The sequence below is a fragment of the Siphateles boraxobius genome, unplaced genomic scaffold, assembly GCF_051911475.1.
Source record: "Siphateles boraxobius isolate OS27281-9 unplaced genomic scaffold, OSU_SipBor_1 6, whole genome shotgun sequence".
Taxonomy (NCBI): Eukaryota; Metazoa; Chordata; class Actinopteri; order Cypriniformes; family Leuciscidae; genus Siphateles; species Siphateles boraxobius.
Genome location: NW_027509186.1, coordinates 27,947,238 through 27,968,558, shown reverse-complemented (window position 1 = coordinate 27,968,558; position 21,321 = coordinate 27,947,238). Strand labels below are relative to the sequence as shown.

Sequence of the window (21,321 nt, the reverse complement as noted above, 5' to 3'; positions counted from 1 at the left end):
TTATTCGTTTAATACATCTATTTATACCCATGATTATGAATATATTGTCACGGAACACACACAGGAGGCGGAAAAATCCAAGTGCAGTAATTTATTAAATAAAGGGTAATCCAAACTCGTAGTAATTCAGGCATGGGGTCAAAATCCAAATAGGCAATTCAAGGCACAAGACAAAACAAGAACGGGCAGATACAGATTGGAAGTGTGGACATAAAACAATGACTCCGTACACATACTAACACAGACAGGGAATATATACACATATGTAAACAAGACTAACACAGAACAGGTGGGAACAATGATTACGGGGAACAGCTGAGTGCAATGAACTGATGAGTGACAGTGACAGACAGAATTCTGGGAATTGAAGTCAAATGCGAAGGACACCGTGAGAACGAGGACCTCTAGTGATAGAAAAGGGAACACAACCAGACACTGTGACATATATGCATTTACATTTCGCATAATTAGGGAAGTAATCTTTACAGTACCACTTTGCAAGAAAGTAAAGTATGTAATGTATGGGTTAACATGAACGAAACATTAGCAATACAATTGTTACTGTATTTGTTTATCTTTGTTAACGCTAGATTTTAAAAAAAATCAGCTGTTGGTTTGTTAGTTTGTCCACAGTGCGTTAACTGATTGTAACAATTAAAACATTGGAGTGTAATGTATTAATAAATGGGTTAGCAAATATTTATAAATGCTGTACTTGATAACATCCTCGTTTCTGCACACGCCGTCAAATTGACGTTGTACTCTTTCTTCTGCCCAAATGCTCAGAAGAGCTTTGGTGTCCTCGACAGACCAGTACCGGCGATTCTCCATTTCGAGCAGCGATAATTTTGCGCGATATAAAAAAGTAAAATGTGCATCTTGCCGCAGACCATACCTTTCCCTAACACCGATAAAGTCCGCCTTTTACCTTGACCACGCCTCTAGCCCGAGCTGGCCTGCTTCGCCCCAAGGTATTCGACGGGCCAGAAATCCTGGCTGTTGGCCCTGAGTAAGCCCTGCTCAACCACCGGAAGTGACAGTGGAAACGCGACTGGCCCTAGCACGCCTTAGCACGGCTCGGCCTTGGCCCGGCAGTGAAAACGCAGCTACTGATCCTCTCCGCAGTCCAAACTGTCCGTTGTAGTCTCCTGATGTCTGATTTGGTAGCTGAACCAAACCAGACAGTGATGGACGTGCATAAAACAGACTAAATGACGGCTGAGTAGAACTGAATCAGCAGCTCCTCTGGCAGGTTGAACTTCCTCACCTGGCGAAGGAAGTACAGTCTCTGCTGGGCTTTTTTCACAACGGAGTCAATGTGATTATCCCACTTCAGGTCCTGAGAGATGATAGTGCCCAGGAACCTGAATGACTCCACTGCTTCCACAGTGCTGTTCATGATGGTGAGTGGGGGGAGTGCTGGGTTGTTCCTCCTGAAGTCCACGATCATCTCCACTGTTTTGAACGTGTTCAGCTCAAGGTTGTTATAACTGCACCAGACAGCCAGCTGTTCAACCTCCAGTCTGTAAGCAGACTCGTCACCGTTTTGGATGAGACCGATGACAGTGGTGTCGTCTCCAAATTTCAGGAGCTTGACACTGGGGTCTTTAGAAGTGCAGTCATTAGTGTACAGGAAAAAGAGCAGTGGGGAGAGAACGCACCTTTGGGGGGCACCAGTGCTGTTGGTGAGGGTCCTGGATGTGTGTTTCCCCAGTCTCACTCGCTGCTGCCGGTCCGTCAGGAAGCTGGTGATCCACTGACAGATCGAGGATGGTATGGAGAGCTGGGTCAGTTTGGCTGTGAGAAGATCAGGCATGATGGTATTGAAGGCCGAACTGAAGTCCACAATTAAGATCCTTGCATAAGTCCCAGGTCTGTCGAGATGTTGCAGGATATAATGCAGTCCCATGTTGACTGCATCATCCAAAGACCTGTTTGCTCTGTAAGCAAACTAAAAGGGATCCAGCAGGGGTCCAGTGATGTCCTTCAGGTGGGCCAACACCAGTCTTTCAAACGACTTCATGACCACAGACGTGAGAGCGACAGGTCTGTAGTCATTAAGTCCAGTGATTTGGGTTTTTTTGCGGACCGGAATGGTAGTGGAGCGCTTGAAGCAGCAGGGAACTTCACACTGCTCCAATGATCTGTTGAAGATCTGCGTGAAGACCGGGGCCAGTTGGTCAGCGCAGGCTTTTAGACAAGCAGATGAGATGCCGTCTGGGCCTGAGGCTTTCCTAGTCTTCTGTTTTTTGAAGACTCTGCTTACGTACAAAAACTTACGTCCTCCACACAGACCTTAAGCTCAGGTTGGATGGCAGGAGGGAGGAGGAATGGGAGTGCAGGAGGTGATGGTGAATGTGTGAAGTGCAGGTCTGAGCCGGTGTGTGGTGGGAATGAGGGCTTTTCAAACCTGCAATTAAATGAGTTTAAATCATCAGTCAGGTGTTTATTGTCCACAGATCGGGGGGGATGGTGACTTGTAGTTGGTGATGTTCCTCAGGCCATTCCAGACTGATGATGGGTCGCTGGATGAAAACTGTTTTTTCAGTATTTCCTTTTAGCAACTCTGATCTCCTTTGTCAGTCTGTTTTTGGCCTGGTTATACAAGATTTTATCCCCACTTCTGTAGACATCCTCTTTGGCATGACGAAGGTGTTTGAGTTTCCCAGTAAACCATGATTTATCATTAGCAAATGATAAGAATGTCCTGGTAGGAATGCATGTATCCTCACAGAAACTTATATATGATGTTACAGTATCTGTGAGCTCATCCAGATCGTTGGTAGCAGCTTTAAAAACAGTCCAATCAGTGCAATCAAAGCAGGCCTGAAGATCCTGCTCTGCTTCATTAGTCCATCTTTTTACAGTCCTTATTACAGGTTTAGCTGATTTCAGTTTCTGCCTGTAGGTCGGAATGAGATGAACCAAACAGTGATCAGAGAGCCCCAAAGCTGCCCGTGGGACAGAGTGATACACATTTTTTTTGTGGTGTAACAGTGGTCCAGTATATTACTGTCTATGGTGGGACATGTAACGTGCTGTGTGTATTTTCGTAGTTCACGAGAAAGATTTGCTTTGTTAAAATCCCCAAGAATGATTAGAAGAGAGTCTGGGTACCTTTGTTCCGTTTCAGCTATTTGTTCAGCCAGCTGTTGTAGCGCCGCGCTCAGGCACGCGTCTGGAGGGATGTATACATTCACGAGAATGAAAGAAGAAAACTCCCGAGGCGAGTAGAAGGGTTTACAGTTTATGAAATGTGCCTCTAAATTAGGAGAGCACATCTTCTTCAGTGTTGTTACATCTGAACACCAACTTTCGTTAATGTAGAAAGACAATCCACCACCTCTCGTTTTCCCCGTTAGCTCCGCGATGCGATCCGCATGGAACAGCTGGAGGCCCGGCAGATGTATTGCGTTGTCCGGTATGGTTTCACTCAGCCAGGTTTCAGTGAAGCACAGAGCAGCAGAGTTTAAAAAAATCCTTGTTAGTGCGGGTGAGGAGAAGTTCATCCGTTTTGTTAGGAAGGGATCGGAGATTCGCAAGATGAATACTGGGAAGTGCAGTGCGCAGGCCGCGCTCACGGAGTTTAACCAGCGCGCCAGCGCGCTTCTCGCGTTTGCGTCTGACCGCGCGTTTGAACAACACCGCTGCCCCTCCGACGAGAATGTCCAGCAAAACGTCCGACTAATCAAAAACTGTAGAAAAGGTTTCTGGTGTGTGTTTCCTAATCTCCAGTAGTTCGTCTTTGGTGAAACTGATATGAAAAGAATGACTAAGCGCAGAACAAACGAACAAAAACAACACAATCGCTGGAGAGCCCTACACCGAGGCAGCCATCTGCGGCGCCATCTTGTATTGGTACAAGATTATAATGGAACAGATCACCTACTCGTCGTTGATTATTTCTCTAAGTACCCTGAAGTGGTGACTCTGAGAACCAAGACAGCACAATAGATCATCAACAAGCTGAAGTCTCTTTTTGCCAGGCATGGAGTGCCGGACATGCTGGTGAGTGACAATATGCCATATGCCAGTCGTGCTTTTCGCCAGTTTGCCGCAGATTGCAACTTTAACCTGGTGACGTCTAGTCCTACATATCCTCAGTCTAATGGACAGAGTGAGAGGTTTGTGCAAACAATAAAACAGCTAATGAGAAAAGCAGCAGAGGATGGCAAGGACATCTACAAGTGCCTGCTTGATCTCCGAGACAGTCCTATTAGCTGACTCCAAGTCACTCCAGCACAATTGCTTATGGGTCGCCGTCTTAAGTGGATCTTGCCTGTAACCTCTCGTAAACTGATGCCTCAAGCCACGGTGCAAGGTAGAGATGAGTTGGTGGCTCGACAACAACAGATGGCACACTACTATAACTGGGGAAAGAGAGAACTGCCTTCCCTGCAACCTGGTGAAAGCTGTCGCATCAGACAAGGCCGCGTGTGGAACCGAGCAGTTGTGGTACAACCTCATACCACCCCTGGATCATACACTGTCATGACAGAAAATGGAACCACCTACCGACGCAACAGAATTCACCTGTCTGCTGATCCTGACAAATCAGCACTTCAAGTGACACCGGACATTGTTGACCCAGACTGCACACCTACAGAGCAGATGGAGACACGAGTGTCCCCTACCAATAGTGGGTTCCCCAAGGCATCCTCACAGCTGCCAGTGCCAGTCTGTGAGCGCCCAGCCAGGGCGAGATGATTGCCAAAGAGATTTGATGACTATGTTCTGCACAAGTAAAGCTTAAATATTGTACATGTGTTATAGCTATATGTTCAAGTATTAGCACTGGGATTAATATTCAAGTTATTGTCTTTAGACCAGTTAAGCTACATTTATACCCAACTGTTGACTTTAAAGACATAATGTCTTCACGCAAGATCTGATGTTACGATTTTGCTAAGAGAAATTTTGGTTCATTATGTTTATTGAACAGCTTAGATGAATAATATGCACTATGCGTTACTACTGTGAGTACAGCAAGAGTGTAATTGCGACTAAGCATATGCAATTTAGTAATAACGACAAATAAGACTTGCAGTGGGATATGTTGAAAACTTTATAAGTTGAGGGTGTGTGTTTAAAAGGGGATATGTTACGTGTTTATCTAAACAATACCGTTGTCATGCATACTTGACCTGTAGTGCTGAACCGGAAATAAAGTGAATGAGTTCACCCCCAGTAAAATGACTGTTGTGTATGTGACAGTAGCTACTGATACTCCTGATCAAAGCACATCGAAGAAGATGCAGAAACAAACAATCTAATTTAATATGCATATGTAAAATAACATCAACATTAAACAGCATATAAATCAAAATTGCCTAATGTTACTGAATAAAACGTCAATCCAGGATGAGGTATTGAACAGTGCAAGGATTAGGGGTGTTGATGGACTCAATTTACTCCTTATGTTTTGATCATCTTTCTTAACATGATCTGGGTGTAGCCCTTGACAGAAACCTGAATTTCTCAGCTTTTTGCTCAAAATGTTGCTTTTTTTAATTAAACTTACCCACATTCAAGTGTTGACAAAAAAAAGAAAAGAATGCATGAAGCTAGAATAAAACAGTTTTTTCTTTTGTTTAAAAGGACAGGGTCTGTTCTTTCTTTTGATATATTGCATGTTCAGATATTCATACAACAAAATATTCTGGGGGGCCATGTAATTTTTGTGAAAATTATCAAAAACGCTGGCGGTGGCTGGTAAATAAAAAATAAAATAAAAAAAATTAAACGCTGGCAGGGAAAGAGCATGAAGTTTAAACCAGTAGCATAACAAAATGTTTATAAAGCAAACTGCATACCCTACCTTTAAAGATGTATAAATGCTTTAAAAAACATATTGCTCATTGTTATTTTATGTTAGCCATTGCATTAATTAATGTTAACAAATGAGACCTTATTGCACAGTGTTACCCAAAACAGTAACATGGTGAAATATTATAAAAATTTAAAATAACTGTTTTCTATTTTAATATATTTTATAATTCCTGCATGTTGTATTTTCAAGTCATAACTCCAGAAATCGTTCTAATATGCTGATTTGGTGATCAAGATACATTATTATTATTATTATTATTATCAATGTTGAAATTTGTTTAATAACAATCACCAGATTGCTGCTTAATATTTTAATAGCCCTAATTTCACAGAAAGTGTAATCCACTTTAGTAGTTGTGGAGTGTTTGACACTTCAACACTTCAGTGTTTGACTGCTATAGGTAATATGTTCATTAAGACTGCAAGGAAGAAGCATGTGGTGCAGTGGTATGACTAATAATAATCAGACTGATGAAAACGGCTTTGAATTGTTGATTTAATTAACCCAACATCTTTCTGGTGTAAAAATGCAGTCGTCCTCTTGTTTTACAAGCGATGTTAAACTGTATGAGAGCGCCATCTGCTGAATATTGAAGACAATCGTGTTGAAATCGAGTTGAAAAAAAGGCCACATGTATCAGGCTGAATGAATTTTACCCATAACTTTAAATCAACATCAAATACAAAATTAAATAAATAATAAATCCACAATATATAATAACTTTAAATGCTCTAATATATTTAAATAATCTGACATTCTCTATTTCACATTAACCAGAAATCACCATCTATTATGGTAGATTTTTGATATTCATTGTTTTAGAGTAAACAGAGAAATATTTTAACAAAAAAAATCTGAGGTATTCCCTTATATTCTAAATACACACTGCTAAATCTGTCAAAAACTTGTTTACTAGGCTACTAAAAACTTTATTGACATTTATTAGTCGAATTACAAACTGAAACAACTAAATAGTCTTTATTCACACATTACAACAAAAAAAACTTTTATATTACATGTACATGAACATCTTGAATGACATGGGAGTGAGTAAGTTATCGGGAAAAATTAATTCTGAAGGGAATTAATCCTTTAAGGGCACCTGTTTAATGAGACAACAGGTATGTTTTGGTAGTGGGAAGCACAGTTTTTGTAAAGAGTAACGTTCAAGGAACAATATGGACAATGGACAAAGTGTGTGCTATATCTGCCGGGTTGGACTTCATATGTGTTGCTGTAAACTTGAAAGAATGAGGCGACACAGGAAGCTATTTGGAAGCAATGTTTATTCATTTGGAGCACGATAAAGAAAGACACGGTTTGCATCTTACATCTGTATTTATGGAGTTTGTACGGGTCAAATACTTCTAACTCTTGTTACCAATACCAGAGGCTTAGTGGAAAGCAGTAGCATTAGCAATAATCATTCATTCATTTTGGTTTGAACCTTGCTCTGAATTTTATGAAAGCCAGTTACATTTGTTCCAAGACTATAATGAAGCATTAAGAAAACAACTTTGCAACATCACTGAATCACATACAATCAACATTTTTGTTAATAAACAATCTTTTCTTTATTGACATCATTATGAGTAAAAGCTTATTGAAATAAATAAACATGGAAGCTCATGTGCTAAAGCTCTCCATAACGTCCACTCTCCACTGCATAAAGAAGTTAAGCTGGAGAACAACGAGAACAATGCAAGCATTGTACTGCTGCATGACAGAAATAACGCTAACCTGCCCATTTAGAAGATCCAACTGTGCAGAGTCTGTACAATTCAGCAGTTCAACAGCACAAACTCTCAACAGAAGTAGGAAAAGCCATATAGACAAATCTCATTACTTGGATTTAGAAGATTAAAATGTAGTTTGTGTTTTTAGAGTATTTAAAAATGTTTTTAAATCAATTAAAAAGTAAATGTACATGTTAAACACTTTCGTATGAGAATGATACAAATATTCAATATTTTGTACAAATGATAAAAATGATAAAATGTTTAATTAGATAAAATTATTTAGAAGTGACAAAATAAACAGCAGTGTATGCAGAGTGATCCGTTGCTTCAAACTGGAGTCTTCTGTGAAAGTAGAAAGGAACATTGATTATAAACAATGACGCATTGTTAGAGCAATGGAATAATATTCAGTAAGCAAAGCGTGATCCAAACGGCAGTCTGTTGGAAAATAGGCTACTCAACTGAATAGACAAACCATGACAGAAAGTTCAATCACGTACCATTTCTGAACAAACTACAAAACCACAAAAATGCATGAATATGCAATAAATGACAATGGAACATTACATATAGGCCTAATTGAATGGATACCCAAAATGCTGATGCAAAAAAATAACCATGGATGTCTATTAAATTTACAATAATAAGGGTACATTTGGGCCTAGCCTACACAACAACAATATCCTAAAAAAGTTTTCTTTGCGTTTTCACGTACAGACGACAACGTTGTCAAAACGATTTTGCGTTCACAGGGATCCGCAAAAATGACTAAAAATGCAATATTATGCTGCCAGGCCAGTAGTTGGCAATGTCAATTTGTAAAGAAACACCACGCACTTATAGACTGAACACGTACTGTAATATGCATGGGCACAAATTCATGTTTTTTGTAGTTTACACAGAGACGAGAATCATATCATTAACAAAAATTTGCATTTTTGAATCCCGTTTTGCCCCCAAAATAGGAACGTGTGGTTTTCTTCCCTAAATTGCTCTTTGGTGTAATAACCTCCCCTGAATAAATATCTAATTGCTTATAAATGCTTGTAATATAATGTAGGTGTAGTTCAAACAGTAATGAGAAAGTGTGTTAACATGTAACTGTAAAACCTTTTACCTGAATCAGCACAACTATTAAGCCAACAAGCAGACCAATTGCCAATATGGTGGCAATGATAGCCCACACACACACGCCATTACAACTGCACAAGTGATGCTGCATGAAAAACTTGGCTTTGCTCAGTCGGGCTGCTGTTAGTGGAGGGTAACGGGCGTCATTCAAACTCTCCATAGCAAAAGACTTGATGAGACAGGAACGATGGTGACTCAGCTGGTCAAATGTGTGTCTCCCATGATATCTGCCCATTCCACTGTTTCCTTGCAGAGAAAGAGTGAGAAGAATCGAGAGGTTGAGACAAACAGGTCAATATATCATTAGACAGAAACTAAACTATGTATATATATATGTATATATATATAAATATATATATATATATATATATATATGTTTCTTTAATTAATTATATAGTTGTATATTACATTGATATTTATCCAAAATTGAGTGATATAAGTGATTTATCATTTCTTATATTCTAATATATTCTTATATCTAAGTGATTTCTTATACATACAGATATAATCACTTAATATTTAAAACATTAAGATATTTGTTATAAGAAAAGAAATATTTATTAATTTATCACTTAAAGCTACAATATGTCAGATTTTTGTAATAAAATATCCAAAAATCACTTGCACATTGTGATATATTTCCTATTGTGTTCTCAGAATATCCCAAAAGTTCCAAAAGATTTTTAATTTCAGAGAAATTTCGTTTTTAAATAATGGCTTGTCCATGTTCATTTGTCGCCTGTCAATGACATAATATCTGCGCTATCCCTGGTTTCCGCTCGTACTGCCATAGTAACCATGGCGACAGACATGGAAAACTGCGTTACGTCTAGCGGCACGCTCACACTGTTGTTGTTTCATGCAAAGATTATGGACCATGGCAAGCAGACTTTGGGACAAAAGGAGAACTAAAACGAGGATCAATATCAGCGTGGCATTTTTCAAAATGCCGAGAGCTTCACGTCCGTGACAAACTTCGACTTGATAGAGATGCTACTCTTGCATTAGACAGGGGAGCAAATGCACATAAAACTAATCAATGTTATATAGCTCAACATGATGAAATGTTAGAATATGATCAGTAAGTTATTCATTCTAATGTTGATCTAGCTTACTGCTAGTCTCATACAGACAAACTAACACATAGAATAACATTATAACTTTCAACACACTCAAATGCAGTTTAGTGTGATAGTGTAACGTTAGACGAAGTGAAACAGCGCTGCGTTACCTGACAAGTTTAATTCGTCAAATAAACTGACCTGTGTGAGTATTAATTCAGCACTTGCAGGTAGTTTGGTAGAATGAAATGTCTTTTCAAAAATGTCTTTTTTGGTAGAATGTCAAAATGTATTTTCGATGCTTCAAAAAATTCTAACTAACCCCCTGAGGTCACGTGGACTACTTTGATGATGTCTTTATTGCCTTTCTGGACAAGGACAGTATACCATACATAGATTTTCATTGGAGGGACAGAAAACTCTCGGACTAAATCTAAAATATCTTAAACTGTGTTCCGAAGATGAACGGAGGTCTTACGGGCTTGGAACGACATGAGTCATTAATGACATATTTTCATTTTTGGGTGAACTAACCCTTTAATTTTTTATATACGCGGGACTCGCGTGAGGCGCTGATATCTGTCTCTCATTAGCAATCGCGACCTGCTTCATACCGTAGTCATGTTAAATACATGTATTCACTCATCCATAAACACTATTAGATCCATCAGCATGACGACAAGTTCCATAATTCCGCTTATGTGTCATCAACCTACGCCTTTGTTATTGTTAGAGGTTCGTGACCCCTAGCAGCGAAAAAAAATTACATATTGTAGCTTTAATTATATGTAAAATATAATTTAAATGATGGTTTCTAAATCAAATGTTGTATATTATTGTATATTGTATACCATTATTTTACCGTTATTACTTTTCTTGAGTGATTTGTAATTGGTTTGCTTACCTACACCTCCAAAAGGTAAGGTATCGACAGTATAATGCATCAAGACATCATTAACAGTAACTCCTCCACTGGTGGTTTCTGTTAACATTCGTTTGATCACCTAAATGGAACAAAAATTAACTTGGGGATATTGAAATTGACTTAAAATTTGAATGTCTGCATTCCAAAAAACATTGGTAATCAAAATAATACCGTTTTATCAGAGGAAAACAGATAAAGCGCCAACGGCTTTTCCCTTGTGTTGATCAAATTGATGGCCTCACTCAAGCCATTAACAGTGACAATGGGCAGCAGCGGTCCAAAGATTTCTTCTTGCATGATTTTGAAATGGGGCAAAACATCCTTCAGAACTGTAGGAGCTGGTCGGGAAGAAAAAATTAAAGTTTTTTGCTTGATCAAACCAACTCATAAGTAATCTCATTCTTTTATTACTGGCAATAAAACTTACCTATGTAACACTGTGAGCGATCATTCTCTCCTCCAAGAGCAATTGTACAGTCGTTCATCAAAGCTAATACTCTGTCGAAGTGACGTGTGTTAATGATTCTGCAATAATCTGGAGAGCTTTTAGGGTCCTCTTGGTAGAACTCCTGAAATGAGTTAAGATTCTAGATCAAGTCTAACTACCATCATGGGAATGTAACACAATTTAATATTATAAAATAAAGAAAAGTACACACCTGCACTGTTTTTTGAATCTCTTGAACTATCCTATCCTGGATGCTTGGCTCACACAGAATGTAGTCTGGTGCAATGCAAGTCTGACCACAATTTGCAAACTTCCCCCAGGTTATTCGTCTGATATAAAGGTGGACATATGGAAAGCTGTTATTTTAACTGATTATCTGTTTCCCAAAAGCTTTAAATTACTTAGAATTTAAAGAGTTTGTAAAAATGAAAATTCTGTCATCATTTACTCACCCTCATGAGGAATTCAAATGAAAGTCAATAAGGTCCAAAACAATACTGGACCCCATTGACATTGACAACACTGAGACATTTTTCAAAATATTTAGTATTGCACAGAATAGAAAAAAAATCAAACAGGTTTAGAATGACATAAAGGTGACTAAATGACAGAATTTTTATTTTTGCTGAACTATCCCTTTAACATAAAACTGTATAATACCGGCATGCCACGGCAATGTCACAGTTCTTGTCAATATAACAAGGGCTTTTCCCACCCAGTTCTAGAGTCACTGGTGTGAGATGACGAGCTGCTGCTTCCATAACTAGTTTCCCCACAGTGCTGCTTCCAGTGTAGAAGATGTGGTCGAAACGCTGCTTTAGCAGCTCCTGGGTCTCTGGAATCCCTCCTGTCACCACTTGATACATCTCCTAAAATTATTCAAAAGTTTGTCATGCTGTTCTGAAAGAACTTACAACAAACATGAGACTGAATTATAAAAACATAATGACTTCATGAACCTTATCTAGATAAAGAGGAAGCAGTTCTTTCATAAGTCTAGCAGAGTGCTCACTCAGCTCTGATGGTTTCACCACAGCTGCATTGCCTAAATAACAAGAAGAAGTGGAAAACTGTGTAGGGGGTTAAATCTCATTTGGTGTTGGTGATTCTTCTCAATGAGCTAAAAGAGATCGAAAGTCAACATGAAATCAAAACTGACATTATTTACTTTTTAAATGCACATGCATAATCTTGAATCTTCCTTCAAAATGTAATAACTTGCTCCAGTCTCTTTCACATCTATGCAACCTTTATAATTTCCGACCCAACCTTGTCCAGCTCAGTATTGTGGCCATAAGAATTTTCTTTAGCCCTCATCCTACCCAGAACCACCTTTCTAGATCTGTAACGGGGGGTTCTCCCTACTTTACCTTGCTGCAGCAAAATTATGTATACTAATCCCTGTAATTCTGGGTAAGTTTCAGCGGTAAACTTAGCTCATGCCAGTAGCAACATAGCAGATCTAATCCTCCAAGATCAATCCTACCTCCATTCTTATCAATAAAAGTTGTCATGACTGAACTTTCTTTATCAACTATAATCACCTTGTACTATATTTATTAACCTTTTATATTCCAATCAATTCTCAATAGACACAATCATGTTTCGCCCAACATTTTCTACTGTTTTTTGTAAGTGGTTTACATTGCCGAAGTCGCACGGCTGAACACAAAGTTTCATGTTGGCTGTAATAAGAATAGATCCTAGTACCAGCTGCAATGGCTCCGACGAGGGGCTGAAGGATCATGGCCCAAGGGTAGTTCCAGGTTCCAATTACCAGCACAACACCCAAAGGTTCAGGCTTTATGTAAACATCATCAAGTGCACTGTTGAGATTCTTCTTCACATGCCGAGGAGCTGCCCAGTCTGCCATGTCATTCTCTGCCAACTTGATGTCACTCTCAATGCCGATCAGCTCAAAGAGTGAAGTGTTATACAGATTCTGTTTGATGACAGTCACACTAAAGATTAAAAACGTTCAGTGTTCCTAAAAGGAATGTATTTTTAGTTCAAGGAAACATTGATAATTCAGAATGGCTGCCGTACCCTGTTGAGGTCTTGTTTTAGAGATTGTTCAATGTCTGCTTGGTGTTCAGTGATAAGCCTGTGCAGGGCTCTGAGCTGCTGTTTCCTGTATTGCAGGGATCTGGATCTGCCCGACTGGAAGACCTCCCTCAACCCATCCACAACCTGCTTCTCCATTTGTAGAGGCCTGAATTATACTTTTCCTATAGGTTTGAGCAGAATAAAAAGTTTTTTTGGTTTCACTTTATTTTGATGGTACCTTTACACATTCTGTTGATTATTAGTATAGTTGTACCTACATGTCTACTAACTGTCATTAGATTGTTAGTAGAGTATTAGTAGACTGGTAGGGTCAGGGTTAGAAAAAGTTGATGCAGAATGTCTGTTGGGGGAGCATCACAATAAAGTGTTAGCAGGTATTAAGCAGACAGCCAACTAATATTCTAATTAGAGTTAGTTGACATGTAGTTGCAAAGTTACTGATAGTCAACAGAATTTTTAAAAGGGACCATCAAAATAAAGTGTTACTGTTACTAAAATTGTAATGGGAAAAGAGAATATTATGAACTGCATTATAGAGGATAGCCAAATCTGATCATTTTTTGAATAAGCAGGAGTCTTCCAAAGCAGGTAAAAGTGTCAACATTAAAATGATTAGTTTTCATTGGCCATTTCAGTTCAGAAATCAAGGTATTTTACTCCTCAGATAGACACAATGGCAAAATAATCACCATTGGCTAGTATCTTCTACAGGGGCTGTGTGGAAGGCTGCAAAAGATAAGGGTGTGTGGTTTCAAGAGGACTTTGAGAAGTGATTGTAAAAAGTAAGAAAAAAACCTATCCCAGAGGTTCAAAAGGGTTGCACAGAAGGAAAGATGACACTTTGTTGGAGGCAGACCCTTTATTCAAGGGCAGGGTGAAATAATTCTCTCCACTTCATTTATTTAAACTCAAATATCTGGCTTAATGAGAATGTTGGTTCTGATTATTGTGAACTTATTGACTTTGTGAACATTGACACTGTGGATTGAGAGTTGGTCTTTAAAGGTGCTCTAAGCGATGTCGGGTGACGTAACTTTCTTGTTGACGTTTAAAGTATTGTCAAACAAAACGGAGGCTAGCTAGACCCTCCCTCCTCCTCATCCGTGCACTAACTCCCCAAACCCCACCCCCAAATCCTTCTTGCCGGTTATTGGCTGGAACAGTTTGTTATGTTCGTGGTGCGAGTTTGCCCAGTTTGTTTTTGTTGACGTTTGTGGAGCCTGGGGTGTCTGTAGAGACCGCGTTCTCGTGTCATCGCGTGTCATCGTGTCAAAAAATGTGTCATCGCTTAGAGCACCTTTAAGGAATGCCTTGCTTTTAGTTGACCTACTATACTGTTTTGGTTGTCTAGTGTGGTTTTACTAATAGCAGGTTAATAAGTAGCATTTGTTAATCTGTTATTTGATTTGATGTATTTTTCTGTTGTGCCTTTGAATTCCAGGGGTCTAAGAGAATTATTTGTTTTAATTTAACAGGCGGTTTAAGTCTGACCTTGTTTTTTTTTTTTTTTTTTTTAAAGAGTCTCAATCTGAAGATGATGATAGGAATTTTTGCAGTTTTGCAGTTAAGTTGCAGTGGGGCAGCGAGATATGGCTCTGAACTCTCAGCAGGGGTTTCTTCGTTTGAGGATGAATTTTGCAGGTGATGTTTTACATGCTGATTCTGATGAGTAATGCCATTTTATTAATTTTGAACTGTTATAAAGTAATTCTTATAGTGGTTATCTTTTATAGGTATAATTATATATCTGATAATGATCAGTTATTAGTTTTTACTTTTTAGTCAAGAGGATAAACTTACATATTAGCAATGACAAACAATTTCAGAATCCATTTTTTAATATTAGTATAGGTTTTCAAAGTTGTACCTTGACAGATGGCAACCTAGTGAGCCCGCACTCACACACACCCACACATATATATTGAGCCGCCACACCAATAATCATCCGAGCAATGGCTGCAGCTTCTTAGTGATGTCCGATACTGTGCATAGGATTCTGTGTTATTGTTAAGCCCCACTAAGGGTCTTAGATAACACCTCACAGTAGGCCTTAGGTCAACGACGAGTGCAAAAAGTGTAGGCTAACTAGTTAGCCAACTGGTTTACGGTTAGACTAGGCTAGCTATCGATAACGTTACACTGACACAACTTAAGTTAATGCTCAGAATTCGCAGCTAATATCAATTCCATAACTTTTTGATCAAGTTAAAATTTCCAGGTCAACCACAAATAATACCACTACCTTTTAATATCATCCGATAACTAATTCAATGCCGATTTGTTGCTTTGCCCACTTACCACTTCAAGACCATCTGTAAAACATTGCCAGCTCACATGCGAGACGAGTGAGTGTGAGTTGCTCGAACATAAACAGCAAAAATTCTACGCGCGTAGCGCTCTAAATTTGATATACACAGACACCATATCAGGAAAAAGGGGCGGGCTGATGCTGACCGATTTATTACACATCCAGAAGAATACATTTGAGACGTTATAGGCTCTGGTAATTATGGAGCATAATAGGAATAAAGTTGTGACAAAAAAATTATCAGGGAGGAAAAATCTGAATGGGCATGACGCCACTGGCTAGATCGATATTAGGCATGGTAAAAATGGTATTCGTGGAAAATCAAGAAAACGAGATTTAAACAAAAAGACTAACTGTGGTGAGCTATATAACAATGATTTGTTTACTGTCGATGAATGTATCCAAACAGTTGCTCACCTGTCTAATAAAACTGTCCTGCTTATTTCTCTGGATTTAAACATTCTTAGAAACATTTTGGATAATGTAAGTACACAAATCATCACAATATATAGGCTATTTGTTCTACTGGTTTTTGAATATTTTCATCCAAAAATCTTACATAGTGTGCCTTTACCTGAAAATCTTAAAACACAGTTTATTTCAATTATATCTTTTGTTCAGTTGAATTTATTTGTTACGATTGCTAATTTTTTATTTGTTCTTTTTTAATTACTGAGTGTTTTACTAGTCTTTAATAATGCTTAAAATTTGAATTAGTTAGACTAGTTATTTTTGCAATGGTATTTTTAAACAATAGGCAGAAGTTTCTTGTGGAAGTGTTCTTTAGCCTGCTGATTTTTGTTAATGATTTTCAGCTACAATTAAATGTTTGACATAAAATAACTTGACATTTTCAACATCTTTTTACATCATGTCTTTTTGCACCAAACTATAGTGAGTAGTATCGAATTGATAAGTACCAGTATCGATAAAATTTAAACAATACCCATCCCTAGTGAACGAACAGTAATTAAAAATGACCTAATGAATGCTCATTGGCTGAGCAGAGTTGGGGGCGAGGTCAGTGTAAGAAACTATATAAAAGTGAGAGTCTTGACCAAGCAGCAACCTTCCGGTCTATTGAATCCAACACGGAATTGACTTAAACTGCAATTCATCGAATGGCCGCTAGATAGGCTCCAAAAGAGAGTCAATCCCATAGAACATACATGTTAAAATGGCCAACTTTACAGCAGAAAAAAATATGTTTACAGCCTGGTACAAAAGTGGTTTTGGTCTATATAGCAAATTTTGCCCTTTATGACAACTGTGAGGGGGTGAATTTTTTTACAACTCATCCGTTTAAATTATATTACACCTTAAAGTTTTGCATAGTTAAGGGCGTGGCCACTTGAATGACAGGTGGATTGCCGCTGCTGTCACTACTAGCTATTTGTCTGTTGTCTGTTAGCCCAGTGTTTCCCAACCACGAATTCAACGTTTTCATTAATGACTTCATGGATGAACAACATCTTAATTAAAACATTAACTAAGATGAGTACATCATCATGAATTATGATTTATTACGCATGATCATGATGTTTTCTTTGTTCACAAAAAATTGGTCTTTACTATCCATTGTAGATAAAGCTAAGGTTATGGTACATGAATCATCATGAACTCATGCATAAATGCATTAATTGAAAGCATTAATACATGCATGCAAGACTACTCTTCGAAATATTAAGGAATATACAAAAATCCACATTACCTCATGCATGCATACAGGCTAGAACAGTATATCAATTAATGTGAGAACTGTTTTTATGAATTATGATCTGAGTTTCCAAGCATGTTCATGTCTTCTTCATAGCCTGCAAGTAAATGGACAGACCCCAAAATTGGCCAATCACAGCACATAGCACAGATACAGTAGTCATCATTAACTAAGCATTATCTTTTAATGACTTCATCATGTGTCTGGCCCCTCAACTAAAGTGGTGACTTGGTCCTTTGAAACACTGATGAACAAGCTGCTATTACTAGTGGTATACCTGTGAAATAACATGAATATGAACATGAAAGTTCAAGCCTTTGCAAACAATGTACTGTGGACACAAATGGACTTTGATCTTAACTTTACTGCTTTTTATTCCTAAACAGTATAAACCAGTTAAATTAACAGATACACCTGGGAAGAGCTGAGAAGGAATTCAGAACATACACCATGAACTTTTTTTTAAGTGCCTGTATCTGAAAACTCTTTACAAAACGATAAAGCTGTTTTACAAAAAAAAAAATTGTCTTAGGGTAAGGAGTCACCTTTTAATGTACAGGTGAAACTTGAAAAATTAGAATATCGTGCAAAAGTTTATTTATTTTAGTAATTCAACTTAAAAGGTGAAACTAATAACATGCGAAGTGAGATATCTCAAGCCTTTATTTGTTATAATTTTGATGATTATGGCTTACAGCTTATGAAAACCCCAAATTAAAAATTAGAATATTGTGAAAAGGTTTTCACAATATTGTGAATCTGACCAAGTCACAGGTTAACCTGGTGACTCTATAAACTTGGACTTACAAACATACACCCATTTCACTGATACTGTACATTGCTGGCAATATTAACATCTGTGTACACATCAGGAAGGTGTTATGGATTTTTTTTTTTTGTTCAGTCCAAAGTTTGTTACTGCTGTATTTTGTTATAATTTTCAGCTCTTTATAGTTTTTTTTTCTAAAAAGATAAATTTTTCTAAAAGAACAGAATGCCAGAACACAATAATTCATATGATAAGTACCTTTATTTTTCCACATATCTTCCACAAACCTTATTGCAGTTAAACTTCCCGGCTCACACTCTGTACAACCAAACACATAATCCAGGTTAAACTGTTTTTTAAAGCAACAGCCACATCACTTCCTGTGGAAGATACCATTTTGGTGTTGTCAGAGGAGGGGGGAGTTAAAAACAGTTGTGTTTGCCATATAATTTGTTGTTAAACTCTTTCTCTGTTAATGCGGATGGATGGCGGACGGATGATGAGTTTTGTGATGCGGTTGCGGATGAAATAATAGCCCATCCACGCATCTCTATTGTGTTGGGTGTTTATATTAGTTAAACTGATTGTTACAAACGTTTTAGTTTGTACCTGTGGTTTGTATGCCCAATAGGCGAGGGTTCAGCCTATAAATAGGCTTGATTAATGAAAGGATTTCAGTTCTGATTGGGAACTCAGAGAAGTCAAATACTGAGTAGTGTTGCGAACATTGGGCCATTTGGTTTAGCCAAAATTAGCACATTGTTGTGGTTTTCTTTTCTTTTTGTACAGTTCTCTTTTATTTTTGTTTTCTCCTGCACTGTAAATATTTAGCACCTTCCAATAAAACACCATATTGATTTTGCATTAACTTTTTTGTACAGCACGTAATTTCCCTTTTCCACTCCAACTGGTTGGCCTCCCTACACACCACTTTAGTTGAGGGGCCACACACATGATGAAGTCATTAAAAGATAATGCTTAGTTAATGATGACTACTGTATTTGAATGTCAACAGAATGTGTGTGCTATGTGCTGTGATTGGCCAATTTTGGGGTCTATCCATTTACCTGCAGGCAATGAAGAAGACATGAACATGCTTGGAAACTCAGATCATAATTCAGAAAAACAGTTCTCACATTAATAGATATACTGTTCTAGCCTGTATGCATGCATGAGGTAATGTGGATTTTTGTAAATTCCTTATACAATTCGAAGAGTAGTCTTGCATGCATGAATTAAAGCTTTTTTTAATGCATGAGTTCATGATGATTCATGTACCATAACCGTAGCGGTAACACTTTACGGTAAGGCATGAATTTATTCATGAATTCATGATAATTCATGTACCCTTACCGTAAAGTGTTACCCAAATATTTAACCCATAAAAAACATTTAAAAGAGGTTGTGACTAAACCATTGGCTCCTTAATCTGTCAGCCAAACCGTCTTGGTTACTTATGGTAACCCTCGTTCCCCGAGGAGGGAACAGAAAAGTAAGTCAAGACTGACGAATGGGGATCGCTGGCGAGCCTAGTCGACTTAAACTTTATCCTGTACGTTAATGAAAACGTAATGCGATGCACGTACTCCCTCAGATGCAGCTGTTCCAGTGACAGACAAATTATATCTGTCATTCGCTGGTCAAAAACCTCCTAACTCAATTTGAGCTTGATTTTCATAAAATGTTAATATTGCAACGACACATGCAAGTGTCTGTCCATAACTATATAAAGCCACAATACCAACTTTGATGACAGTGTTTAATAAAATGCAAGGTTTCCGCCTGACAGTGACGATATGTAAATTTGTTGCTTTATCATCACCAACAACATCATACTGATTGTGTTCCTACTTCCTACCTGACATAAGCTTTCACATTAAATGTGAGTACTACTTTTAAAGCTTAATATCTACTGTAGATTTATATGCCATTTGAAGCAATGCATGTTTGTGCACTTTTGTTATATTTTTATACAGTGGTGTGCCGTGGTAAAAAAAAAAAAGTTGGGAAACACTGTGTTAGCTGTCATGTCACATCAGCTAATCCCGCCTGTTTTCCCATTTTCAGTTATCTGGGAGTGATGCACGGTGACACACTGCCAAGATGGAGATGGACGGCTCTGCCACCTTTGGGCTTCAAAAATGCTCTTCAGAAACCTACGGGTGACGTCACGGTCACTACGTCCATATTTTTTACAGCCTATGGTCTTGATTGAGGTTGTTAGATGTTCTGCGGGCATCTTGGCTTTATTATCTCCACCAATAAAGTCAAAGTTTTTGGCATCTGTAACTTTTCGTGGACTATATTCCAAGACGTCTGAGGCCATTCAGTTTAATGTGAAGTACAAATCAATATTTAAGTCGTTAAGTTAAAGTTAATGGAAACTTATCTCCTCAGTCATTCTCCATTCAGCATTCGGTTATGACAGTAACACAATGAAACTCATTTCAAGATCAATGTTCCAATTATTATACTTTATTTGTAGATAAAGGTCAATGCAAAAAAGGACTTATCTTGCTGGAGTTTATTGCACATTTTTTAGCCAGGATATTTTCTAATGATAGTATATTATGTTTAATTTCCTGCAACTTATCCTTTAAATCATGTTTTTTTATTTTTATGCTATGCAGTTTTTGAGAACATGTTCAACTTTTTCTGGTGCATTACACTTATTGCACTTCCCTGATGTTTATTGATTTCATGTAAGTTGATATTGAATCTGTGTCCTTTGCGAATTCTAAAAATTAATGATCATTTTCTTGTGAATATTGAAACCCAATCCTTTTCCCACTTTTTGTCGGCTAACTAACGCCCTTCAACCGTGATTTATTCACGATACAGCTATGGTCATGTTAGGGTTAATACCTCTTTTTAGACTCAAACTCAAAAAGTAAAGTTAGTCACAAATGTTACCGGTGGAATAAAAAGGATTCAAAGTTCGCTGCTTGTTTACGGAGACAGCAACGTGTTCATGTCACAAGACTAAAGCATATTTTTCATAATACAGTCGATCGCGTGCATACAGTAAATGTATAAAACATTACGAAATCTGTTTTTTAAGTTAAACCAACTTCATATATGTCTAATACTTACATAAAATCGTTCGTAAAGGTGCTCAATCTGTAACGGCTCCGGTGCAGTGACTTCGAGGGAGACTAGATTACATTAACCAAAACAACCGCATTTATCCATGTTCATCACATCAGAGGGCGGCGCATCGGTGCGGCTAAACCCACGCGACACACGTCCACTTACGAGGGAAAAATCACCACCTCTTTATAAACAATGGCTATGAATGTGTTTGTAACGTATTCAATTGTTTATTC

At 38.0% G+C, this 21,321-nt stretch overlaps 1 protein-coding gene across 1 annotated transcript; it reads right to left on the bottom strand.

The window, feature by feature from the left end:
* Positions 1-7,101: 7,101 nt before the first annotated feature.
* aldh3a1 (aldehyde dehydrogenase 3 family, member A1) lies at positions 7,102-21,219 on the bottom strand. Its single transcript, XM_077208581.1, has 11 exons — positions 21,089-21,219; positions 13,181-13,362; positions 12,845-13,076; positions 12,094-12,179; positions 11,795-12,003; positions 11,346-11,463; positions 11,114-11,255; positions 10,858-11,024; positions 10,666-10,765; positions 8,687-8,946; positions 7,102-7,911 (listed from the first exon to the last, which is right to left on the bottom strand). The coding sequence occupies exons 2-11, from the start codon at positions 13,334-13,336 to the stop codon at positions 7,897-7,899; spliced, it is 1,485 nt and encodes a 494-aa protein (XP_077064696.1). The 5' UTR covers positions 13,337-13,362; positions 21,089-21,219; the 3' UTR covers positions 7,102-7,896.
* Positions 21,220-21,321: the final 102 nt, after the last annotated feature.